General features: G+C 41.8%; 1 protein-coding gene across 1 annotated transcript in view; it reads right to left on the reverse strand.

Annotated features, from left to right (window-relative positions):
* Positions 1 to 17554, reverse strand: part of STK32A (serine/threonine kinase 32A) — a 130157-nt gene extending 112603 nt beyond the window's left edge. Inside the window, exons 1-2 of the mRNA XM_039219197.1 lie at positions 17481 to 17554; positions 13105 to 13252 (exon numbers count right to left, since the gene is read on the reverse strand). Of these exons, the coding sequence (XP_039075128.1) occupies positions 13105 to 13156 (52 nt within the window). The 5' untranslated portion in view covers positions 13157 to 13252; positions 17481 to 17554. The remainder of the gene's footprint in view (positions 1 to 13104; positions 13253 to 17480) is intronic.
* Positions 17555 to 25805: the final 8251 nt, after the last annotated feature.

The following is a 25805-nucleotide window of genomic DNA, read 5'->3' on the forward strand; positions in this document are numbered from 1 at the left end:
GATAATATATACTGGGCCTATATCAAGAATATAGCGGGTGCTCAATAAGCAAGAGTGCTTCTCCCTCTCCCCCACCGAAAGAACTTAACACTAGCAGCCAGAGACAGCCATCTCTCCTTACAACCTGCTGGCTTGGTGACTTTGGCTAGTGTTTTTTTTTTTTAAAACCAATTAGACCCATATTCTTATCCAAGTAAGGGATGATGACTGCTTTCTCACTCATGTCTCAAAATTACTTTAAGATTAAACTACAAGAGGCTGAGCAAATACTTTGCAAATGCCAAACATGGTCCTTGGTCCTTGGGCTTTGGAGGCAGATGAGGGTTCTGCGAAGTGAGGGTTCAGCTGTGCCTCTTCCTAGATGTGTAAACATGGGCAGGTCTTCTAAACTTGGTGAGTTTCAGTTCTCTGCTCTGTACATCACAGTGGTGATACTCTGCCCTCAATCTGGGATCACCTAAGACAAGTACCATGCTGGAAAAGCGCTCTGAAGCACTGGTCTCTCTTACCCACCTCCTACCCCCAGAGTATCATGAACTGCTGAAAATGAATGTAGCTGCACTCCTAGATGTGAGGGGAGGGCAGGGACTTCTTTGGTAAATACATGACCCCTTTCCCAAGAAAGAGAATAATGCAAATATACAAACTACTCTGGGTATAAATTACAGGCTTCCTCAGAATCCTATTTGTGGATCCCATGTTAACAGTATATTTTAAATTAAAGAGTTTATCATACTCTAAATCCGAATCCTAACATAAAACCCTATGTAGAAACCCACATCACAAATCTAATGATATTCTGCTAGCACTTTCCGATGCTTAGTAAATGAAGTAATATAAAGTAGACACTTTAGGCATTTTACCTGCATTCTTTCATATAATCCTTATTAGCCCCCAAACTCAAATAAAATGCTGAGACTTCAAGAGAGTAGATAACTTGCTCAGGATCATAGAGTTAGTAACAAATCAAGGGTATTGGTTATGAGTTGTGCAATCCCAAAATGATAGGTTGATGTTATTACCTTAGTACCTCAGAATGTGATCTTATTTGGGAACGATGTTGTTGCAAATAGAATTGGTTAAGTTAAGATGAGATTATATGACATTCTCTATGGATTCAGTGGTCTCTTAATCCAATATGACTGGTGTCCTGGTAAGAAGAGAGAAACTTGCACAGAGACAGAGATCATGTGAAGATAGAGATTGGAACGATGCTACCAGAAGCATGGGCTAGGCAGCACTGGGATCAACCAACCTAGAACACTTCCTAGGGAGGGAGCAGCCTGGGAGACAGGCCTCCAAACCCCCGTGGTATGAGCCATCATCCCATCAGACCTCACAAATACAAATCCAGAGATAAAATTAGGAAGAGTTTGGAGACAGCAACTGCAGGGCATTATGGTCCAAGTGTTCCTCTTGGGTGGAGCCAGCCCTGGTAACTGCTCACATGATTTCCTCATTTCTTCCCTCTATATTGGTAGACAGCTTCGACTTGGAGCCTCAGTCTAGTATCTCCCCTTAAATATTTCTGCCTTAACATCATATTCACCTTCAGTTATTGGCTCATTTCTCTGTTCCCCTTTAGACCAAACTTGTTGAAAGCACTGATGACACTTCCTTTGCCTATATCCTCACGTCTCTGCATGTCCCCAACAAACAGCTGTTGTCTGTCCTCAGTCTCCTCCTGGTTGCCTGATCAGGTATTTCTTACTTTCCTCACCCCCACATTCAACAGACCATTCAACAGAAGTTAGTACTCCTTCTTTCTTGAAATACTCTTCTCACTTAAAAATATTTTTTTTTACTGTCTAGTTATTTTTGAGAGAGAGAGAGCGAGCCAGCAGTGGAGAAGGAGAGAAAGAGAGGGAGATACAGAATCCAAAGCAGGCCCTAGGCTCCAAGCTGTCATCACAGAGCCTGACACAGGGCTCGAACTCATGAACTGCAAGATCGTGACCTGAGCTGAAGTCATATGCTTAACCAACTGAGCCACCCAGGTGCTAGGAATTACTCTTCTCTTAAATTTCAGAGCAAATGCTTTTTCATTCCTCACTAGCTGCTGCTTCTCATTTTTCTTAGCTGGATGGCTTTCCTGTGCATGACTTCTTGGTAATGGGATTCCACTCCTCCTTTGTTTCCATACCTTCTCCCAGTCCAGACTCATCAGTCCCCATAGGACTAGAAACCATATCTTGAGATCGTTAGACCATTCTTTCCTAGTCACCTCTGGCCATTCAGTCCCAGTGTCCTACCTAACACCATCATTTAGAGTCTCCCCGTCACTTTATGCACACAGAAAAGAGCTCTTTTTTTTTTTCCTAAAAAATGTTTATTTATTTTTGAGAGAGAGAGTGAGAGACAGAGAGAGAGAGAGAGAGAGAGAGCAAGCAGGGGAGGAGCATGGAGACAAGCCCAACCAGGCTCCATGCTGTCAGCACAGAGCCCACCCCGACACGAGGTTCAGTCTCATGAACTTTAGATCATGACCTGAGCTGGAAGCAAGAGTCAGACACTTAACTGACTGAACCACGCAAGCAGCCCCAAACAAGAACTCTTGACTATGTCTGAACATGTCCCAACTGCTCAGTGCCCTACCTTCATCTCAGCCAAGTGTTCCAGCCATCTGCCTGTCTACTCCAGTAAACACCTAGAATTAATTCTTTATTTTGTTCTTTCCTCTTATTCCACATTCAAACCATCAATGAGTTGCAGTTATTTTATATGGAAAATAAATGTTGAATAAATTGGCAGCTTTCCATCTCCCTTTCCACTGTAGTGGCCCAGGCACCATTATCTTCCACCGAAAAATCCTTGTCCTAATTAAAATAGGTTAATTTTTTTTTTCATTTCAGCCATGCAGGTTATCTACCTAGAACTTACTGAAAATTATAATTATACATTTGAATTTTACAGATCAGAAAATCCCATCACTCTAAAAAAAGTGAGAGGAGAAAAGAAAAACCAACATTGGGTAGCTTTTATTTATTTATTTGCCACATAAGAACATTTAAAACCTAGTGATTTTGATAATGGTATTAATAACATTTTTTGAATGACTACTATGTGGTAGTCATTATGCTAAACACTTTTTATGGATAGTCTCTATTTATTCCCACAAAAATTGTATGAGGCAGATGTAATCACTAGCTGCCATTTGCAGATGAGAACACTGGGGATTGGAGAGGCAAGTCATTTCACTGTGACTTGTGAAAAGAGTCTCACTGTGAAAAAAGTTCTATTTCCACAATCCTTAAATACTAAACACACACAAGAAAGAATGTAATATTAGAACTGAAATTTCTTTTTAATTTAGCGAGAGAGAGTATGTAAGCATGTGAGTGGAGCAGAGGTGGTAGGGGGAGAGAGAGAGGGAGAGAGAGAGAGAGAATGAATCTTAGGCAGGCTCCACACTCAGCACAGAGCCCAATGTGGGGCTGGATCCTACAACCTTGGGATCCCAACCTGAGCTGAAATCAAGTCTGACACTCAACTGACTGAGCCACCTGGGTGCCCCAGAAGTGAGATTTTTAGTAGTACTTGCTTTATGAGAAGCTTACTACATGGCCCTCATTTTTTTCCTTTTACCACAGACTAAGAAAAGCATTGCCGTAGGTTGGCATTTGTCCACAGAGGGTGTCTGGGAGTCACCATTTAGCCTGTAATTCTCTGACACTATGAAACTAGTTAAAGTTGAAGGTCAGCTCCAGAGCATACCACTTATGATCCCCAATGAAGTTACTTAGTGAGCTCACTACTCCTTTATCATCCCAAATGGCTGGCAGCAAATGGTTGCCGCTAATACATGTGGAGCTTGGCAGGTCCTTTAAGGATATATTTGGACTTTCTCCAGAGAAGCAGCCTCCGAGGCCAACTGATGGCATCTGTTTGCATAGTCAGCACTTCCTTTTTATGAAACTCTGTGCCCCAGGGAGTCTGGGATTTACTGACACCCATTACTGGTGCCAAAACCAAGCAATGGGCACCAACAGCTTCTTTTCCTGCTGCCTGAACCCCAATTCATGAAGATGCTCAGAAATAAAAAATACAAGGGCTATTTCCTCAGAACAAATGGGAAAGTAGAACAGTGGGTTGAATGGGGGTGATCTTTTGTTGGATGCCCCCTAGCTGGATAAGTGCCCCTAGTAGAAAATAAATTCTACTTAGTAATATTGCAGATGAATTACAGGCTGGTACCCCTTTGTTTAGACCCAGTCTGTATGGTTATCAGATAATGTGTATTATAAAAATAATGTATTTTTATCCACTAAAACAGTAGATTTACTGGCCCAAGTATTTCCATTGGCTCATAATGATCAACCAAAAGAGAGATGGTGAAGAATGACTTTAAGCGTTGACAGAGAACAGATATCTATATCATTTTCTGGCTTCTCAGTTTAAGGCTAGAGGGCTACAGATGGATGCTGGGGGGTCCCCCAGCACATATGAATGTATGTCTGTCGGATGCTCTGGATTAGGGGTTAGCTTAATATGGCCTGCAGGCCAAACCCAACCCACCATCTATTTACATGGCTCATAAGCTAAGAATGGCTTTTGTATTTTTAAATGCTTGGAAGAAAAATAAGAATATTTTGTGACAAGTAAAAATGATGTGAAATTCAAATTACAGGGCCCATAAATAAAATGTTACTGGAAGGGAGCCACCTTCATTTGTTTTCTCATTATCTGTGGCTACTTTCATGCTACAGTGGCAGAGTTGAGTAGTTATGACAGAGACTGTCTGAACTGCAAAGTGTAAAATATTTACTATTTGGCCCATCACACAAAAAGTATGCCAACCCTTATGTGAAGTATTTCTCAGAAGTAAAAAATACAGGCTACTTGAGTATAAAACAAGGTTAGCATGACTTATTTTACTGCGAAGATGACTCCAGAAAGGAAAGAAGAAATAGTGTAAGAGGCAAAAAAAATAATAATAAGGCATGTGCTGGTCTATTGAATTCAAAATCTATAATCGTAAGTTTTTCCATTTTTTCACCATAGAAATAGGGCTTCCTGTCCTAATTTAAGAAGAATATCATTCCATTATTGGCTTTTTGCGTCTCTTTCCAAATGAAATTTCCATGACTGGTCACATAGCAATGCATACTTGAAGCCCCTGTATAATTCATACAACCTGAATTGGTGAATTCATAACTACCACTGGTCACTGTCGTTGAGTTGGCACCTGCCAGGCCATACAGCAGATGCTGGATGCTCCTTCACTGCGTCTGTCATTAAAGACAGTAGGCTTGGAGTTTACATGGTCTGAATACAGAAGTCAGCTTACGGATCTAGTTTTCCAACCCAGGTAGTGTCAAGAAGAAAACTAAAAATGTCTATAACTTTGGATAATACAGAAAGTTAGTATTCTTTGAGTGTTACTTACTACTAAGTCACTCCTTCACCACAATTTATTCATAAGACACTTTGAGCCAGAATATTCTTTACTTTAAAAAAGCAATCAAGAAGACGTGAGGTATCTCCAAATCTCACTCCTACTTGGACTGGAAACATCCATCATCCCAGAATTAAACAGAGCTACCTAGTGTTTAACTCAATGACCTGAGTAAACATGCATTGTGTTACATGAAGAACTCAGGGTGACTAAACCCACGGAACATAAACATGTTCAGCCATAGAGATTTCACACGTCGTCATCTACTGCCATTACACGAGAGGAAGGAAATCATTGGCAAGAAACCATGTTTCCAAAATAAAAAAGAGCAGATAGGATCGTGACCTTTAATTTCCCAGAATGACATGCACAGAATATTATGTGCCGCAACGTCTTAAAAGATTTTCTACAAAAATAATCTCATGTTGAATTAAGTTTGAAAAATATAAGAATGCTGAGATTTCAACATTATAGGCCTTTAGAGTCTTTAACATGCTCATAAACATTGTGAATCTCTGAGGGCCAGATATAACCTGACGACATTTGCTTGAGTGGATCCTCTTAAACATGTATTCGTAACTTACTGCTCAGTAAACATATAAACTGAAAGCACTAGCTCCGTCTTGGAGGTCCTTTTTTCTTGGATGTCTGATTTCTCCCTGACTCTTTTTTTAACTTTATTTATTTATTTTGAGAGACAGGGAGAAGGAGAGAGGGAGGGGCAGAGAGAGACACTCTCAAGCAGACTCCACACTGTCACTCCAGAGCCCAACACTGGTCTTGAACTCAAGAACTGTGAGTTCATGACCTAAGGTGATCAAGAGTCGGATGCTTAACCAACTGAGCTACCCAGGCTCCCCTCTCCAATCTCTTGGAATGGGGGAAATAAAGCCCTCATAACTGCCTGTTCTTATAAACTGCTGGAGCCGAGGTTATTATGACAAATGCTTTAACTAAAGGTTAGACTCTAAGATGCCTTATGTTTTTAAGAAGCCAATTCTTGTCAGAGAAATTTTCCTTCTACTTTCTCAATCATTGTAATACAAAATAGTAAATAATATAAGACAACATTACTCACGTTTGAAAGGGGAAAGTCTGAAATTCATTTGCCTATCCAGTTGGGCACAGAGACATTACAATAACAGAGGAGATTTTCAAAGTCCTTCTTGCTGGAATCAATTCAGTAACCCCCCATTTCTTTTGGATTGCAAATCTGTGGTCATTTTTTTTTTTTTTTTTTTTTTTGGCCCAACATTTTGAAGGCCCCACTGCCTCTGCCACCAAAAAAGATGTAGGAAAACTGGAACCGGTCACATATCCTAGGAGACAAGTGTTGCCAACTGAAAGTAGAACACCAAGTTTTCAGCAAGTCCAAAGAAGAATGCAATAAGTTGGCTCTCCCTGCAAACTCGGGGTACTGATGAACTCTTCGTAGCAGCTTTTAACCTAAAGCCAACTTTTCTTAGTTACAGCACTTTGGAAGAAAGTGGTCTCCTGGCTCTGCTAACTGAATTTCACCACCTCTACATTGTTTGTACACGCTCAGAAACACGTACTATTTACAACGACTGCAAGATCCTCTCCTGTTGCCTAGACCCTGATTATAAACCAGTTCACTTTCTCCTGTTATTAAAGAGTTCCTTTTTCTAAACCACCTTGAAAACCTCAATGACTGGACATTTTAAATATTGGTATTTCTAATAAAATGAACAAGCAAAGAATAAATAAGTAAAAGCCAAAGCAAATCAAAACAAAAAACACTATATTCAGACAGAGGAGATAAAACCGATTTAAAGAAAAAGAGGTTATAAACGTTAAAAAGTATCACCTGCAAACCTCTTCTGAACTTTCAGAAAACTTACCTGTCTTTTTATATTGGTATTTCTCAGTGGTAGCTGGGGTGAGTGGGGATGGGGGGTCATTTGTGGCTGTGGCTGTTGATCAAATGGGATTACTTAAATAACTTCGAATTTAAATCAGAAAAAGTACAGTTGATTGATTTTTCGGCCTACTGAGTTTTTGATTTTGCCTTAAGTGAAAATACAGTCACCCCAGGGGAGGGATGAAAGGGAAACCAGATGAGATTAAGGTTTTGTGAAGTCAATAACTTGGCTTCTTTTTAATAAATTTTATAGGTTTTCACAATATCCATAAAATCTGCCATTCTGTCAGTCCAGTTCCATTGACAGAATTGTCAATAGGTCGTATTAACTGTGGCATTTACACAGCTGCATTTAATCAATTTTGGTTCTTTCAGAAGCGGAAGTACTGCACGCTAAGAGCCTCAGTGCTAATAAATAATAGTATAACTCGCATTAATCAGGTGCTTACTTTATAGGAGACACCTCACTAAGTGTTTTACTTGCATTATTCTATTATAAGCTCACAATGACCCCAGTGAAGTAGCCCCAGTCATTACTTGCATTTGACGTATGAAGAAACTAAGGCTTCCACGGATTCATTCACTTGCAGAATAGAAGGGCCTTTTCCCAAATGGACTCACTAGAAATTATTTAGGTTTGGGGACTTTTTTCAATGGTATTTCAAGTCCCCTAATTAGTCAATTAGTGAAACTGACTCTTGTATTTGATGATGGGCAATCAGACTATATCTCCTTTGATTTTTCTCATAGAAGCACCCAGATTGCTAGTCTGTGGCACTGCTGAGATTGAAACCCGTATATATGTCCTTCCATTAGTGGAACTCATGCTTTCTCCCACTATGCCAGGTGGCCTCTTCTCACAAAACACAAAACATAATTAGGTTGAGGCCAGTGTAACGTTTCCTCTGAAATTAAAGAATTACCGTATCATCCGGCAATTCCACTTCTAAGTACATATCTGGAAAAATTGGAAACAGGAGCTCGAACAGATATTTGTACACCTATGTTAACAGCTACAATAGTCAAAGGTAGAAAAAAACAAATGTCCACTGATAAAACAAGAATGAACAAAACGTGCTATATACAAGTCATGGGATATTATTCAGCCTTCAAAAGGAATGGAATTCTGATAAATGCTAGAATATGGGTAAATCTTGAAAACATGATGCTAAGTGAAATAAACCAGACCCCAAAGGACAAATATTACATGGCCCCACTTATATAAGGTACCTGGAATAGTCAAATTTATAGAGACATAAAGTAGAATGATGGTTGCCAAGGACTGGGGTGCCAGGGGGTCAGGGGAGAGTGAAAGGGGTGTTAATGTTTAATGGCTACCAGATTTCAGTTTGGGGAGATGAAAGAATTCTCCAGCTAGTTGATGGTAATGGTTGGCCAAAAATGTGAATATACTTAATGTTACCAAATGTACATTTAAAAATAGTTAAAATGGTACATATTTTATTTAAAAAAAATTTTTTTAAGGTCTGGTTTTTGAGAGAGAGAGAGTGAGCAAGCGAGCTGGGGAGGGTCACAGAGAGAGGGAGACACTGAATCTGAAGAGGCTCCAGGCGCTGAACTGTCAGGACAGAGCTGGACAAGGGGCTTGAACTCACAAGCTGTGAGATCATGACCTGAGCCGAAGTACATGCTTAACCCACTGAGTCACCCAGGTGCTCCATTATTATGCATATTTTGAAGCTGAAAAAGAAGTTAGGGCTTAGATTTGCACTAAAATATAAAAGGTAGGCCACAAAACAAAAAAGAGTATAATTTGAGATCTACTTTGCAAAAGGTAACAGGAATGAGCTAAGCAGATTTTATGCTATTCACTAGCATTATAAACCTTGTACTTTGTTTTCACAAAACAAACATCAGCATAAAAAAACTAATAGAATGACTGTCTCAAGATCACCATCAGATGGAAAAGAGGAAATACAAAGTTTTGGAATGAATTCTATCAAGAACAACTTATTTCACCAGACAGGACATCAGGTAACATCCGAGTCCTTCGTTTGGCTCAAAGTGAACCAAACACTGGTTTATTTAGCGGGAGAAATCTTGAAATATTATTTGGGAAAATTGGTTCAAACTCTCTTCTCAAACCTATATATTGGGAACAGCAAACACTTTGAAGGAAATATTAAATGTTTTTTCATTGCAGGTTGGGATTCTTTTCAGCAGTATTTTTAAAATAATTAAATTGGCTCATTTAAGTGTCCTACATTCTGGCCCAGTTTGATTATTTGTGTAAAAATAAGGAGATAAAAAATGAGGTAGGCATGGATGTTCTTTGATTAGCCAGTGCTTTTTGTTGTTTTTCTTTCCTGGTCAGAAGCTTTAGAGCAGTCAAATAACATTTTACCTTGTGCTCAGTATAGAGCTATGAAAGGAGCCAAATCAAATTTATAGGATTTACTGATAAAAATAAAAAGCTCAGTGCTCAGAATGGCCTACTTTCCCTCCCCAAACTCAGTGTCTTACAAACAAACAAGGGAATATGGCAATTAAATACCGTCCCTTTGCATAACATACAAAACTCCCGAATGTTAGAGTATAGGCAACTATTCATTTCTGATTTTGTCGTTATTTGGACTCTAAACTTGGTTTTCCTGTGCTTGACCTATTCTTCTCATGTCATTGCATGAATGGCTTCTTCTCATCTTTCAGGCTTCACCTCAGATGCCCCTCCTCAGAAAGGCCAACCCTGAGCACACTCTATTTCAAGTGGTCTCTCTGTCATCACCAGTCCCTCTCTGTAAGATCACGGAGTCATTTCCTTGGTGGCGCTTTAACACTGTCTCAAGGTATCTGGTTTATGTATTTGTTTCATTGTTCATAGCTGGCCTTCCCCCATTAGAGCATGAGCTCCCCAAGGGCCAGGGCCACCCTCTTTCCAGCTCTTTTCCTCCTGTCCAGCAGTGACAGGCTCGTCGTACGTGGGTCTGCCCGTCTACTTCTGCTTTGCAACCGTGTGGGTAAACAGACTCATAGCCTCACTCCTCGGGAGCACAGACGTGCTGCTGTGCTCTTCTCTTTAAGGGGCTGAGGGCTGGACAACTAAAACGGGGTGGCCGCCAGGGGGTTAAGACAGACCCACTTCCTCCTTAGGCCAAACTTTACCCCCATTTAGTTACTCCAGACTCCCCTAAAGGTACTTACAAAGTGGTATCTTATTTCCCATTTGCCTCAGTCCTTTGGGTCTCTAGATCTTTGGGGCACCTCATGAAAAGAAAGGCTGGCTCAACTGAAGAAAATTTAGACATCTCTGTGTTTTCTCACTATAATGCTATCCTCATACCTTAAAGTGACACATATCCCTCCCAAGTTACAAACATGAATCTGGCCTCTCCTTCCTATTCTCTGAGGCCTCATGCATCACATAGGGAACACAGTGAGCCAAACAAGTGAAATCTAAGCCTACTTGTCTTTTCGTAGAAAAATCAAGTAACATACCAGGTCTTTAGATCTTTTTCTTTTTAAATACATTTTTTAAATATTTATTTTTGAGAAAGAACATAAGCAGGGCAGGGGCAGAGAGAGAGGGGGGCACAGAATCCGAAGCAGGCTCCAGGCTCTGAGCTGTCAGCACAAAGCCCGATGCGGGGCTTGAACTCATGAACCATGAAATCATGACCTGAGCTGAAGACAGATGCTTAACCAACTGAGCCACCCAGGTGCCCCATGAGTCTTTAGATCTTTGCCTTAACTACTTGATAAAGCAAGGCCTCAGAAATAAGCACAGGATGATGTTTATGAAGACCATTTTCTGAGTGTATAATTAAGGATTGCCATGCAATACTTTGTACAGGTAGGAATGATGCACTTCTAAATTAATAATGAGTGGCTGGGAACAGGACACCCTGGGCAGTTAGATATTTGTGTTTAAAAGGGTCCTTCTAGGAGCTCAGGTCAATTAAGCATCGACTCTTGATTTCAGCTCAGGTCACGATCTCAGGATTCATGAGATGGAGCCTCACGTCATCAGGCTCTGCACTGATGGTACGGAACCTGTTTGGGATTCTGTCTCTCTACCTCACGTGTGCACACACATCTCTCTCTCAAAATAAATAAACAGTACAAAAATAAAAAAAAACTGACAGGTCCATCCACAGACTCAAAAATTAAGATTGTAGCAGGCTTCTCGTTGTCCCCTGACTATGATAGACAGCTAGTTCAGACCTTCTTGTGTGACAAAAGAGAGCTTATTTTTATTTATTTATTTATCTTTTTTTTAACTTAAATTCAAGTTAGTCAACATACAGTGTAGTATTGGTTTCAGGAGTAGAAAGTGTAGTCATTCATCACTTATATAAGGCACCCAGTGCTCAGCCCAGCAAGTGCCCTCCTCAATGCCCATCACCTATTTAGCCCATCCTCCCACCCCACACCCTCTAGCAACCTTCAGTTCAGAACTTAATTTTAGAAGGTTCATGGCCACATAAGTTAACAAACTAAATTTCTCAGTCTCCTTGTAACTCGGTATGCTTACGTACACCAAAGCACTAGGCAGCCGCCAGATCGCATGATTTAAAGGAGTGGGCTCAGTCTCCCTACTTTACCCCTTCCCTCTGGCTGGAATGAAGAAGGATGGGGAGCTGTCCCTAGGCAGAAGGGTGAGAGTGGCACTCGAGGGAAAGGAAGAAAAGGAAAGAAGCAGGCTTTATTGGAGCCGAAGTTCATAGCCCTCTGTAGCCACACGGCGTCTGCATTATCGTGCCTATGTTGTTACAGGAGAAAGAGAAACGTGTCCATCTTGTTTAAGCCACTGTTATTTGCAGTTTCTGTTTAAGCAAACAAATTTACTTTCTAACACAATAAACTCTCCTCGCTGACTTAGATGCCACTTCGTCGTTTTTGCCAAGTGGCTTTAGGATCTCAAAACTAAACTTTCTGAGTTCAAAACAACCTTCAAGGTGACCCTATCCTCTCATTTTATTGATGAGGAAATTGAAGATAGAGTGAGTAAATAAACTTCTAGAACCTCACAGGTAGCTTGGAGTAGGACCGGCGCTCAGAACTCCTGAATTTCAGTTCACTGTTCTTGTCCTTTGTAGTCTGATTAGCAGAACTCCTTCCTTCTGAGAGGCCTGAACAGCTTACTAGCTGGGACCCAGGACTGCCTTTTTTCCAGCTGCCCTATAAGTAGCTGCCACCATGCATCTACTGACAAGGCTGTCTAGTCTAGGAAGGGAGAGGGACAGGGCGTGGCCCATGCCTTCTTCTGGCACACCTCCCAGTGAGATGGCAGAAGAATCAGGAAAACCCTTGCTTTCATTTCTTTTCTTGCTAAGCCTGACCTTGAAAGTGACCCTTTATTCCACTAATACTGATTGATTTTCCTAGGATCTAGCATTGTGAGATTTGCCTAGGACCCTGAAGCATGCCAGTTAGAAGCTCGGAAGGCTCGTACTTACATGACTCCACTCTATAATATTATGAGTATTGATTATCATTCAGCAGCAATTTGGTAACAGAAGAAATTTTCCATAACAACTAGCAGGAGGGGTAACTTCAGCTGTTAAGGAAACCGCATAGAGAACAACAAATCTTTTAATTTCTGGGTCTTCTGTCCACCATGTGCCCAACCACAGCTCCCTTTGGACAAGGATATTGGTATAGTCATGATTAAGAAAACTGCCCAAGGTCCCATAGAAAGTGGAAAGTAATATTAGTTTATAAGATCCTCAGGCTTACTCTTGTGCTTCTCTCTCTCTCTCTCTTTTTTTTTTTTAAATGACACTGTGGTTTACTTACGAAATAAGGTGTTTATATTTGAATTCTGCAAAGTTGTATATTTTATATACAGTTATCACATATTTCTTACCATCCTCGTTTTCATCAAACACTGGTGGTTTGCTTGAGGTGTTGGCTCCCATGGTCAAGTATGCCCAGACCTGGCTCCTTCAGTTACACTGTCCTGGCAGAAACATTCATCTTCATTCCAAAGAGGTCTGGAAGCCTGAGCTTGATACCTGGGAGAGAAAAAGAAATGGCATCCTTACAATATATCCTTAAGAATCTAGGCACCCTGAGCACAGAACTGTGGCTGCAATATTAGTCTAACCTGTACCCCTACAGCAGAATTTTTTTGTGATTGAAACTTGATAATTTTACAAGCAACAGAACGTTAGGCATCTGGGAGAACTCACCACATGGCCTCGTCGGTAGTGGGCCCAGACTTACAAAGACCAAAGAAAGCAAAATATTTCTCTAAGTATGAAAACAAGTTTAAAATGTGGTCAACCACGCTTTATTTAACAAGCACAAATTAAAATTAATATTCTATTGTGACTGCATATTTTTGAGAAAATATATTGGCTTAAAATTGCTTTTTTGATGTTTGATCAACAACTTTAATATTTTTGGTCATAAAAATACATTCCCCACCTCTTTCCTCCTACCTTGGAAGGTACTACAATGTGAAAAGAACAAGGTCTGAGTTTAGGCCTTACCGCACCAGCAAATTGTTAAACTTCACTAAATGCAGTTTTTTTCCTCCTTCCCCGGAACTTGAAGATAATGATGGTCCTCTTCTCAAAGGCAAATTAAATGTGATTTGAGACAATACATAAAAAAGTATTTCACAGGGGCGCCTGGGTGGCTTAGTCGGTTAAGCGTCCGAGTTTCGCTTAGGTCATGATCTCGCGGTTCGTGGGTTCGAGCCCCACGTCGGGCTCTGTGCTGACTGCCAGCTCGGAGGCTGGAGCCTGTTTCAGTCTGTGACTCCCTCTCTCTCTGACCCTCCCCTGCTCACGCTCTCTCTCTCTAGAAATAAATTAAAAAAACCTTAAAAAGAAAAAAAAGAATTTGACGGTACTTCTAAGAGAAGTAATAAAAATCATAAATACTCNTCTCTCTCTCTCTCTCTCTCTCCTAGAAATAAATAAAACATTAAAAAAAAATTAAAAAAACAGTACAAGCATCCCATGAGTCTTGGTCTCTCTGAAGTTCAAATACGTATGTAAGAGCTAACAGAGCTAAAAGGCCCTGAAAAAAGCTTTGTTTACTTTTAAATACTTTCTTGAAATTGATAAGGAGAGAGAGTATCCACAGTTCTGGTTTCTTTTTTTTTTTTTTTTAAACGTTTATTCACTTTTGAGAGATAGAGCACTTTCAGTGGGGGACAGAGAGAGAGAGAGAGAGAGAGACAGAATTCATAGCAGGCTCCAGGCTCTAAGCTGTCAGCACAGAGCCCAACGCAGGGCTTGAACTCACGAACTGTGATATCACAACCTGAGCCAAAGTCGGCCACTTAACTACTTGAGCCACCCAGGCACCCCCACAGTTCTGGTTCTAAAACTGCTGCTATGAATGGCCAGTTACTTGACCTCTTGTCTCTAAAATGGAGGAAACAACAGTGCCTTCCTCAGGAATCACAAGCTCATGTGCCTACAAGAGCCAGGCAGAAAGGCAGGTGACTGCCCTGCACCAGGTGTAAGACATCAGTTCCTGGTGGGGACCCTGGTGACACAGAGAATCCCGTCTCCTTCTAAAAGAAGTCATTGCTCTCAGATCTAAAAGTTTGTCACTAAGTGGAAACAAGAGCCCAGGGGCCAGATCCTCAGATCTGCCAAAAATAAAGGGTAAAGGTCCAGATTTTATACAAAACAAGTTTTAACAATTCATTTTAGCTACGTATGCCTGAGCAAAGCTCATGCATGGGACAAACACGAGTCCTAGCATATCGTTAATGAGACAATGTCTATAAGGCAATTCGTACAATGTCTGGCACATAAATTGCAAAGAACAGAATACAATTTTTAACAGTAGCTATATTTCCTTACATGTGTTTTTGACACCTATTGATGGATTTCCTCTTGGACTTGTCACACATGACAGAAACACAGATTAGAGACAGCAATGAGGAAATTACCCCAAGCAAACCTGGGAGAAGGATAAGTTATTGAAAAAGAACTTGAGAAGCCCGTAAGCGAGTCCAGGAGCAAAGCTCATTTTCCCATCAGGAAAATGTAAGTAAAGCCTTCTTTTGGAAGACAGACTCATTAAGGAAATGCTACTTTTCATACTAAAAGCCAACTGCTGGCAAAGTGCCTTACGGACTTTAAAAAAAAGAATCATTAAATGGAGAGCAAAGAAAGAGTCAGCAATTAGGAAGCAACCAATTAAATGGTATGGGAGGGGGCAGGTGGTAACAGGTGGCTGGAGCCAGCCCAGGGGGATTACCGACATCAGGAAGACAGAAAGACCTCTGCTCTGTATCTCTGTTAAGAAAACAAAGGGCTGTTAATTTCAGGACAAAAAGGGGTGAAGAAGAAGCAAGTGAGATGTTCTTAGTGTTTCACTGTGGGCCAGGGAGAAACGAATGGGGTGCTCTGTGTGTTTTATTACTGCATTTAGAGCCCAGAATAAGTGGGGAATAGTGTGAGGGCTGAACTGCAGATCACATTAGAGCGCGTTGGTCCTAAAGAGAACATTAATTTTAACGAGCTGAGATTTTTCACACCATAGACTGGGATCACATTCTCTTTCATTTTGTGTGTAAAACCCCAGGACACAGAATTTTCACACCACACCCCAAATCCTGTCATTCTTATGTTTTTCTATATTCCTCAGGCTTTTCTCAAGCAGCCTGGCTCCTGTAGCATAAGATGTACCCAGCATTGACCTTGCAAGTTGTCAAGACAGAAAAAGAGAGAGAAATATTATCGTAATTTCCCACATTTCAGAGTTCCACCCTGATGTGCAGACAGTTCGGTTCACCAAAGATCCAGTGATTTGTAGCAGAAAGGAAGTATGTCAAGGGGAAACCACTTTTACATATGTTTGGGGAAGGGGGAGGTGTATGTGGTGGTTTCTCCATTGTACCTAATGCACCCAATCCAATTTAGAACTGTATTTGCCTTTTTCTCCCCAGGGGGATAACCAAATTAGGTAACTTTCCCTCATATCCAGGAAGAAATAAATTGTCTCTGGCAGGAAAATGGATGCACATCTTTCCCATTCTGCTGCATACAGTCCAGAAGGGTTATAGGACTCTCATCTGCCAAATCCATGCCCATCCTGACCTCCTGAACTAAGTCTGTGGGGTTCTGTGAGCCTCACTGCAAGAACTCAAGAGGACACTGACCACCAGGGAAATGAACACCCTAATCATAGCAACTGTAAGAGAAAGAGCAGTATGTTGTACAAGAACACAGAAAAAACTTCGATTCTACCCTGAGCTGTCCAGTTATCAGATTACTAACTGCACGCTCATTCTCTAATGCCACTGTTTGATCTCTGGCCTCTACTTTGGGGGCTGGCAGTCGGTGAGCTTTTCTAAGTAGCTAGCTAGGGCCACCTAGGTAAAGAGGTGTCGTCTTTTGGATGTGAGAAAGTTGCCACTTGGATGGGACTGCTTAGATTCATTGCCACAGCATATGCATAGAATTTATTTTGTTTGCACTTGAAAAACAGAACTATGTAAGCTGAGAAACATACAGAAACAAGGAAAGAAAGAAAATAGCATGAAAAACACCACTCTGCTCTATTATTTATATTTCACCCATTGGGCTTCATCATGTTTATGTATTAAAAATTACAGGTAAACATTATTTCCATTTAACTCTCATCCAGATTAATTCCCCTTTCATACTTTCCAAAGACAGAAATGATCACAAATCTAGTATATATTTTACAGTCCTCTTTCCATGATTTTACAATATGACATGTGTCTTAAAATAAGTCACCTAAATGACACCGTGGTACACTCTGCATCTCACTGTGACCATTAACATTTATATCTCTGTGATTTAGGCATGCTGGTCTATGCAGCTCTGATTTCTGCTTTTTAAGTGCTGCATAGCAGTCCATGGTATGAAGACACCACATTTTATTTTATTTATCTGTGTAAAAATATTCAAATCCTTCCGCTTTGGGGGAAATATCCTTGTGGAGATGAAGCCAGCCCTCAAAAGCAATTATTGCTTGTTCAGAAGCTGAGTAAGAGAAGCGGTCAGAAACACCCTGCGCACTCATCTCGACCCGGCATACACGTACTGAAGTCTGACTGCCTGGACCTGGTCAGTGACAGGCTGGGGGAAGAGGTGGGGCTACAAAATAATCCATCTGGTTGTGGTGGGTTATCCTAACGGCCTGCCCTGGTCTCCTTTCTCTTCCCCTTTAACTTCGCAGCTTCCCAACAGTGCCCTTAGTATGCAGGCCCATTTAAAAGAAAGAAAAATCTAGATCACCACTCACCTAGATCTTCTTGGTCCTCTCTTCTCTCCTTCACGAAGCTCGGGCCGGTGCTTCCACCCGGGGAATGGGGGCTAGCAGAGCGGCTCCGAGAACCGTAGAGAGAGCACGGGAGCGAGCAAAGGCGCCTACCTGTCTGGGCGCGGGCTGCGCGGGGCAGGCAGGGGGCGGGCGGCACCTGCGGCTGCCGGGGCTCCGAGCGCCACCCGAGCGCCGCGCGCAGCTCCTCTGGGAGGGGCCGAGGGCGGGGAGCGGCCAGCCCGCGGGCGTCCCCTTGTCGCCGCCCTCCGCAGAAACCGCCGGGCAGTCGCCCGGGAGAGGAGCAGTCCCCTGGGGTCCGTGCGTCGCGGGGGGGAGGCGGGACGGGGGACAGCGCCGCGGGAGCGGCTCCGAGCGGGCGCCTTGGCGAGGTCCGGAGCCGCCTGGGCGCGCGGCGCGCCCCAACTTCCCAGCCCCAGGCCCGGCTCGCGTAAAGTGACCCCCTTCCCCTCTGAAACACCCGGGCAGCGCCACCGAGGACGGGGGCAGGGCAATGGGGGTGGCGCGAACGGGCCTGCAGCCCGGGATGGTGAGACTTTTCTCCAGTATTGTGGGAAACCCAAGAGAGGATTGAGAATTTGACAGAACCCGACAGGGAGGAGTTTTTAAATAATGCTCTAGCAGGTATCCTCGTTTTACTGCCGGGAAACTGAGGCACGGAGAGGGGAAATACTCGCCAAGGGTAACACACCGTGAACGGAGAGAACCTTTTCCAGACTTAGGTCTCCTGGCTCCCAGCCCCCATTTTCCCCACGCCTCTGCATGTGGAGATGGGGCCAGGGCCAGGGGCACAGAGATGAAGACAGTCTCACTGGAAGTTTCTGTGTTCTCTTCCAGTGCTGCTCTCTGTACTTCCCCTTTGTAATAATCGACACGGTAGAAATAACTTTCTATTGTTTTTCCCACCCACCCAAGAGTCACACACGCCAAGACACCGGAGAATTGGCACACGGGTCGCTTTCAGACACGAAGAGGGTGTGTGATCATGGGCGGTTGGGAAACAGGGCAGAAAAGTAGGGTGTAGGTCCAGTCTGGGGGTGCGGTCGGGACAGCTCCTCTTCAGCTCCAGCATTTCCCTGCCATGTGGATATGCCAGCTGAGTGTTGCCAAATATTCGGATTTTTAAAAGAAAAGCTAGAAACGAGAACTTCTGTGTGAAATCTCCCATTATTTAAAACATTGGCAAGTCAAGGGAATGTTAAAAACTGTGTTGGTCAAACAAAATGCGTCTGTGGCTGTAATGTTTTTTCCAGACTCCTGTTTTGATCTATCTAGATGTAGAGTTGCAGAGTGTGGAAACCATTTTGGCTTTGTTCACCATGTTTAGTTACGGCTCCTAGACTGGTGTCTGCGGTATCTTCAATATATCTGCTGAAATGTTGGACAAGTCAGTGGTCACTTCATGGTCAAGAGCCCCATAGTTTACTCATGAAACAAAGATTTCAGAGTAGCTCTGTTATATTATCACTTAGCCCCTTCTCTTCTTGCTCTTACCTCAGCCCTTGGTTACAGTCTCCCCTCCTAATCTGAAACTTGGAATAACCTTGAACTTCAACTAACCTACTCCGCCCCGTGTGCATTTGGGGTCTTGAGGAAGGCATTTGCCCAAAGCTGTGAGTTGGTGGTAAAGCCAGGTAGAAACTTAGCTTATGTTGCCAACACCTTATAAAGAAACTGAGAGAAGATCAAATGCTATAAATGAACAGTTAATGTGGAATTGGAGTCGAATTCCAAAAGAGGGCTACCAAGTTCAGGGGGAAAAAAATCAAATTTTTAAGGAATTCATTTTTTAGAGAGGGTATTCTTTTTAAGGGAAACATCAGGCACCCAACTGAAGAGACACTGTTTTTGTGTAATGTCTGGTAGTTTACAAAACACATGAGCAATCTTCATGACATTGGAGATGTACTACAGATTTGTGAGACTGGTATTAGTTTCTACCTTGCCTTCTCCCAGTAGATAATGGTAACTATTTTATCACTGAGAAAACTAAAATTGCAAAAAAAAAAAAAAAAAAAAAAAAACAGGCTGAGACTAGACCTAAAGTCTCTGGAAAGCTTCTTCATTTTAGTGGCCTGGTTAGTATAAGGGGCTTTGGAGTCAGGCAGCCTTTTATCCAAAAGCCAGCTCCACTGTTTAATTTTCTGAGATATTAGACAAGTCCCTTAGAGGCTCTGAGCTTCAGTTTACCATTTTCAGTGAAGGGGAGGATAATGGGCATTCATATCAGATATGATTGGTAGAGGATTAAATGAGATACTGTATACATTACATGTCCTTAACATGAGAGTGGTAACAGTTAAGATTGTCATTTTTTTTAAAAACAATCTATTTATTTTGGGGGGCCTGGATGGCTTGGTCCGTTGGACATCCAACTTCAGCTCAGGTCAAGGTCTCATGGTTCGTGGGTTCGAGCCTCGTGTCAGGCTGTGTGCTGACAGCTCGGAGCCTGGAGCCTGCCCCTCCCCCACTCACACTCTGTTTCACTTTCTCTCAAAAATAAATAAAACATAAAAAAAAACTTTTAAAATATCTATTTATTTTGAGAGAGAGTGCATGCAAGCCAGGAAGAGACAGACAGAACACTCTCAGCAATGAGCCTGGTCTGGGGCTCGAACTCACAAACCATGAGATCATGACCTGAGCCAAAATCAAGAGTCAGATGCTTAACTGACTGAGCCATTGAGGTGCCCTGTTAAGATTGTCATTTTAACTCGGAAACTAGTAGGTTCTCAGATCTGTCCTATAAATCTTTCTTCTGTTAGTACAGTCACTTTCGCTTAAAATAAAACTCCTAATCAGTCCTAATGTATTTAGTCACATGGACACTTGGCATACCATAGTCATAAGAATCGTGATTCTCATTACTGTCTCTGGTGCACTCTATCAAATGCAGACCTGCTTCAAAGAGCTGATTATGTCTTAACACTTTATTTATTCAGTTGTTTATTCTCTCTGAAACGTAGCTGTTGGAGACACTGAGGTGGCTGCCACACAAAGAAGTTACTTGGGAGACAAACCTGGCCAGATACGTCTGATAATCTCTGGAGCCCCCCAGTGGAGAGTAGAATTAAGAGAAGAGTAAACCAGTGAGGAAGTCTTGTCCAAGTAGATAACCAGGATAAACATAACCAGAATTAAATATATATATTTATGTAAATATATATACACATATATATATATCTCCAAATAGATAACCAGAAATATATATATATATATATATATATATATATCATGGCTTATAACATAAATGTTAATACAACACCATGCCAGCCACGTCCATTTATGGCTTGAAGTTGTCCACTGGGTTCAGCTGCATTGAGAATAAAGTGACACTCTTTACTTCAGCAGACAAGGCTTTATACTATCCATTCCCTGCCAATTTGTCCAGCTTCACTGAGAATCACTATTCCTTTGCTCTTTCCAGTCTAGCCACACTGGCCTTATGCTCTTTGAAGATCATGCTGAGTTTGTCCACACCCCAGGACATTTGAATGAGCCTTCTTTATGCATGAACACGGTTCTGGACTTTTCAGCTATCAGCTGTCACCTCACTTTTCTCTTTCTTTTTTTTTTAATTTTTTTAACGTTTATTTATTTTTGAGAGCCAGAGCACGAGAAGGGGAGGGGCGGAGAGAGAGGGAGACACAGATTCCAAAGCAGGCTCCAGGCCCTGAGTGGTCAGCACAGAGCCCACTGCGAGGCTTGAACCCACAAACCATGAGATCATGACCTGAGCCAAAATTGGAAGCTTAACCAACTGAGCCACCCACGTGCCTCTCACTTTTCTTTAGCTCAGAGAGAACTTACCTCAACTGCTCACCTGACACTGTTTCCCCACCACTTCCCCGTTCTCCCTTACACACTTATGTGTTTTCTTTCTCCTCACCCACAATGAACTAGAAGTAATTTGCTTATGCAACTTCTTTGCTATGTTTTGCCCACTGAGTACAGGCTCCATGATGGCAGAAATAACGTCTATTTTATCTGCCATTATATATACACTGATGAACCAGCACTTGGTACATAGAAAGTGTTTAATTAAGTAGATGTTTCTCTATTTCCATCATTCTTTGCATTTCATAGTGCAAGAGGGAGGTACAAAGAAGACATAGTAGATCTCAAAGCGACAAATATTCCTGTGACGTAAACAGGCCTTTACTGGGCTCTTCAAAAGGTGCAAAGGCAGGTGAGAAATGATGGCTGGACATGAGGATTTTGTGGTTTGAGTGGAAACATGAGTACAGACTGAGATAGATGGATGCCCAAATGGGAGCCACTGGAGAGCAGTAGCTGACTCTGCTCTCTCTCTGAAGGCACCAGAAGCTTTAGTAACCTTTGATCTGTGTCTTGAAGGACGAACAGATGGTTAGAGAGGAAGGCGGCCCAGATCTGGAGACTAAAGGCATACAAAAGCATAATACTTGGGGAAGAAATAGCAAAGGATTAGTGGGACTGGAGCATAAGGAGGTAGCGAGAGTGAGTGAGAGAGGATGGGGGAAAAGATCTGCAGAAGCAACTATACTATGGAAAAAGAGCTTGAAGTTTAAATATGATGGCCCTGGGAGGCGATCAGATGTGTTAGCCTGGGAAGTGAACCTCCTTAGAGCAGAGGATAGTAAGACTGCTCTGTCTTCTCCACTTATGACAAAGCTTTATTTTCTCTCGGCCTGACATGCAGATTGTCTGTATGCTGACAGCTCAGAGCCTGGAGCCCCCTTTGGATTCTGTGTCTCCCTCTCTCTCTGCCCCTCCCCTGCTCACTCTCTCTTCATTCTTTCTCTGTCTCGAAATTAAATAAATGTTAAAATTTTTAAAGTAAAAAAAAAGACAATGCTTCTTAGTTAGAAATAATCAAATCCTTACACAGTGTCTCATATTTCGTAAGTTTCCAAGTATTCGTTGAATTCAAGTCACTGCTCCCTCTTACCTTGTTTGTCCGCTTCTACCAACACACTTATGCTGCACACCATAACCTCCTGAAGCTTTACGTAGACATCATCTTTAGAAAGACCTTCTGTTTTTCAGTTTCATTGGATGACCCATATTCCCATATTTAGTTTCCAAACTGCCTAAACTCAAGTTCATGATTTCTCTAACAACCCGTTATTGCAGTGTTTAACATTTGCCTACACCATTTGGATAGCACCATTCCAGGAAACACAGGGATAAATCAACCCATCTCTTCTCTGGAGGTGCAAATGTTCAAACAAGTGCCCAGTACCTACCACACTGTCTCCACCACTCAGCCTGTGAGTGTGACATAGTTTAACTGAGAGGAAAACACTGTAAGATGTAATAGGAACATTTAATTTCTAGTGTCCAAAATAAAAGACAGACCCAGCGTCCAATTCTCTCTTACATGCTCACTAGAAAATAGTTAACTGCAAAAGAGAAGAAAAATGGATATGAACTAAATCACAGAAAAAAACCAAATGTTTATGGTTCCTACTGTATATATATTTCCCTGTGCTCATTTACTCCACAACATTCACTGAGGTGTGAATAATGGAATTGCTTTCCAGAAAACTCACACAATGGGATGCTGTCGTTGAGAAGAAATGTTGCCAGTGTCACACAGACCTGGGTTTGTTTCCTGATTCCACCATCTAGAGCTTCAGGCCCTTGAGCTAGTCATTCAGACTCTGTGAGTTTTTGTTTCATGGTCAGTACATTATGGATACTAGTAGTACCTGCTCCCAAGGAATGTTGCAATGATTAAATGAGATAATGCATGAAAGCGCTTAGTGCAATGCCTGGTGCAGAGGGGTACCTAATAATGGCACTATTATTATTATTATTATTACCCGAAATACAGTATTTCTTTTTTGTAAAACAGGTGTGAAAGAAAGCCGATCTCTGTGCCCCCTCCTCAGTGCTGACTGTTGAAAAATCACTGCTAGGAGACATGATTACAACATTGAACAAGATAGGTACTTATTTTAAGGAGCTCATCCTACTAAAGATGCAGGCCACTTAGGTGGCAATTTCAATACAGGGTGATAGGGACATGATATCAGAAGTTAGGATGTTCCATGAGCACATGAGTAAAGTCCGCAGTCTAGTCTAGGAGTCACAGAAGAATGATATTCGAGGCTAGTCCTGAAGGTAGAATACAAGTTTTTTGTGCAAAGGGAAGGGGAAGAGAGTGTCCCAGCCCAAGGCAACAGCAGGCCAGGTTGTGGAAGAAGGCAGCATACACAGAGAAAATAGCAAGGGCCATATCCTGGATGTGACAGAGGCAAAGCCATTTTATGTAATCTGCATGACAAACCCACAGATTATGTGGTTTTATCTTCTGTTTTCAGTAAGGAAAGCAGAAGCTCAAATGATTTAGGGAAGTTTCCTAAACTCCCAGCTCTGGTTTACTACAAAGTCAGTATCCTTTTCATTCATTAAACTATAGGTTTCTTCTCTGTATGCCCTTGTGCATATGTAAGGTGCAATTTTTAATCCATTTCTTTACCATAAAGATTAAAAATACAACTTTAAAGGGGGGCTGAGGTGGCTCAGTCGGTTGAACAACTGACTCTTGATTTTGGCTCAGGTCACGAGCTTGCATTTTCTTGAGTCTGAGACCTGCGTTGGGCTGACTGTGGAACCTGCTGGAGTTTCTCCCTCTCTCTCTGCCCCTCCCCCACTCATACTTTTTCAGTCTCTCTCAAAATAAAGAGACTTAAAAAAAATACCACTTTAAAGAAAGAACATTCCCCTGAAAGTTGTTTTAAAACCAAAAGATTAAAACCTGACTTATCTCATGTCAACTCCTCAGGTTATTTGAGCAAACCATCAGTGAATGACAACTCAAAATATGCAAATGATTTAATTTCTTAAACAGTCTCTGTGTATTATAAAAAAATAAATCAGACACTCACATCTTGTCTTTATTCTCTACATCAGAAGTTTATACCTTACCCTTATGAGAGATCAGATATTAGAGATCAAATACAGTGGCAGGAATGATCCTATTCACCTAGAAAGAACTTAATTTGACCCCAACATGCATATATTAGCATATTGAGGAGGATGTGGGGGAGGCAGGCAATAGACTTGATATATACCCAGAGAACAGCACAAAGTAACAAGTGCTTATCGATTATTTCCACTGTCCTTCCTTGTTTTTTAGTGCCTTCTTTCTTTAAAAAATTATTTTCATTGTTTATTTATTTGATAGAGAGAGAGAACATGAGCAGGGGAGGAGAAGAGAAAGAGGGAGACACAGACTCTGATGCAGGCTCCAGGCTCTGAGCTGTCAGCACAGGGCTGACACAGGGCTTGAACTCATGAACTGTGAGATCATGACCTGAGTCAAAGTCAGATGCTTAACCAGTGAGCCCCCCAGGGCCCCCCAGGCTTAGTTCTTTTCTAATAGAGATGTCTCTGTAGTGAGCTGCTCTTACATACCACCTGGAAGTAAAGGGAAGGACAGAGTTGTGCTCTGACAACGGAAATGTGTCTGGTGAAATTATATTTCTTTTTTTTTGATTGCCTAGTGAGATGTTTAAAATTTTTCAGATGTATAAATATACTTTTTCATGCTTAAGATGAATGTTAAGTTTCTTTTTTTTTTTTTAATATTTTACTTATTTCTGTGAGAGAGAGAGAGAGAAACAGTGTGAGCAGGGGAGGGTCAGGGGGAGAGGGAGACACAGAATCTGAAGCAGGCTCCAGGCTCTGAGCGAGCTGTCAGCACAGAGCCCGACGTGGGGCTCGAACCCACGAACCGCAAGATCATGACCTGAGCTGAAGTCAGACACTTAATCGAGTGAGCTACCCAGGCACCCCGTGGATGAATGTTAAGTTTCATCAGATTAATGTATGTATTTTCTCTGGAATCTTATACCTGAATTTGCAGAGTTTTGGGGATAGTGTTTTTCCTCCCAACAAGACTGTCTTTTTAAGACAAATTGTTTCTTAGTCTAGGCTATCCGTGCTGTAGTTAGGAATATTTTCTCTGAGGATTGTATTTTTTTTTTTTATTTTTGGTGGTCATTTTACTGAGAAGTATTGAAAAGGCAAATATGAAACAATCCAGGGTAGCAGTGGTAGGAAATTATGAGATGTCTTCAAGTGTCCATGAAATTGAGGGTAAAATGCTGTCTTCTATTCCTCTCAAAGTACAGCTCCATTCAGTGCTTGTCTGATAGGGTGCCGTGGTCCTCAGAGGCACCTGCTTTGCTTTTCTAAAGTTCTGTTTAATTCATCGTTTTGTACGTTCCTGGATGTGACTTATATTGTAACAGATTACAATATTAAGCTATAGGAGAGTAAGAGAAGAAAGAGAAAATT

This window comes from Hyaena hyaena, unplaced genomic scaffold (assembly GCF_003009895.1).
Source record: "Hyaena hyaena isolate Hyena2069 unplaced genomic scaffold, ASM300989v1 scaffold_797, whole genome shotgun sequence".
Classification (NCBI taxonomy): domain Eukaryota; kingdom Metazoa; phylum Chordata; class Mammalia; order Carnivora; family Hyaenidae; genus Hyaena; species Hyaena hyaena.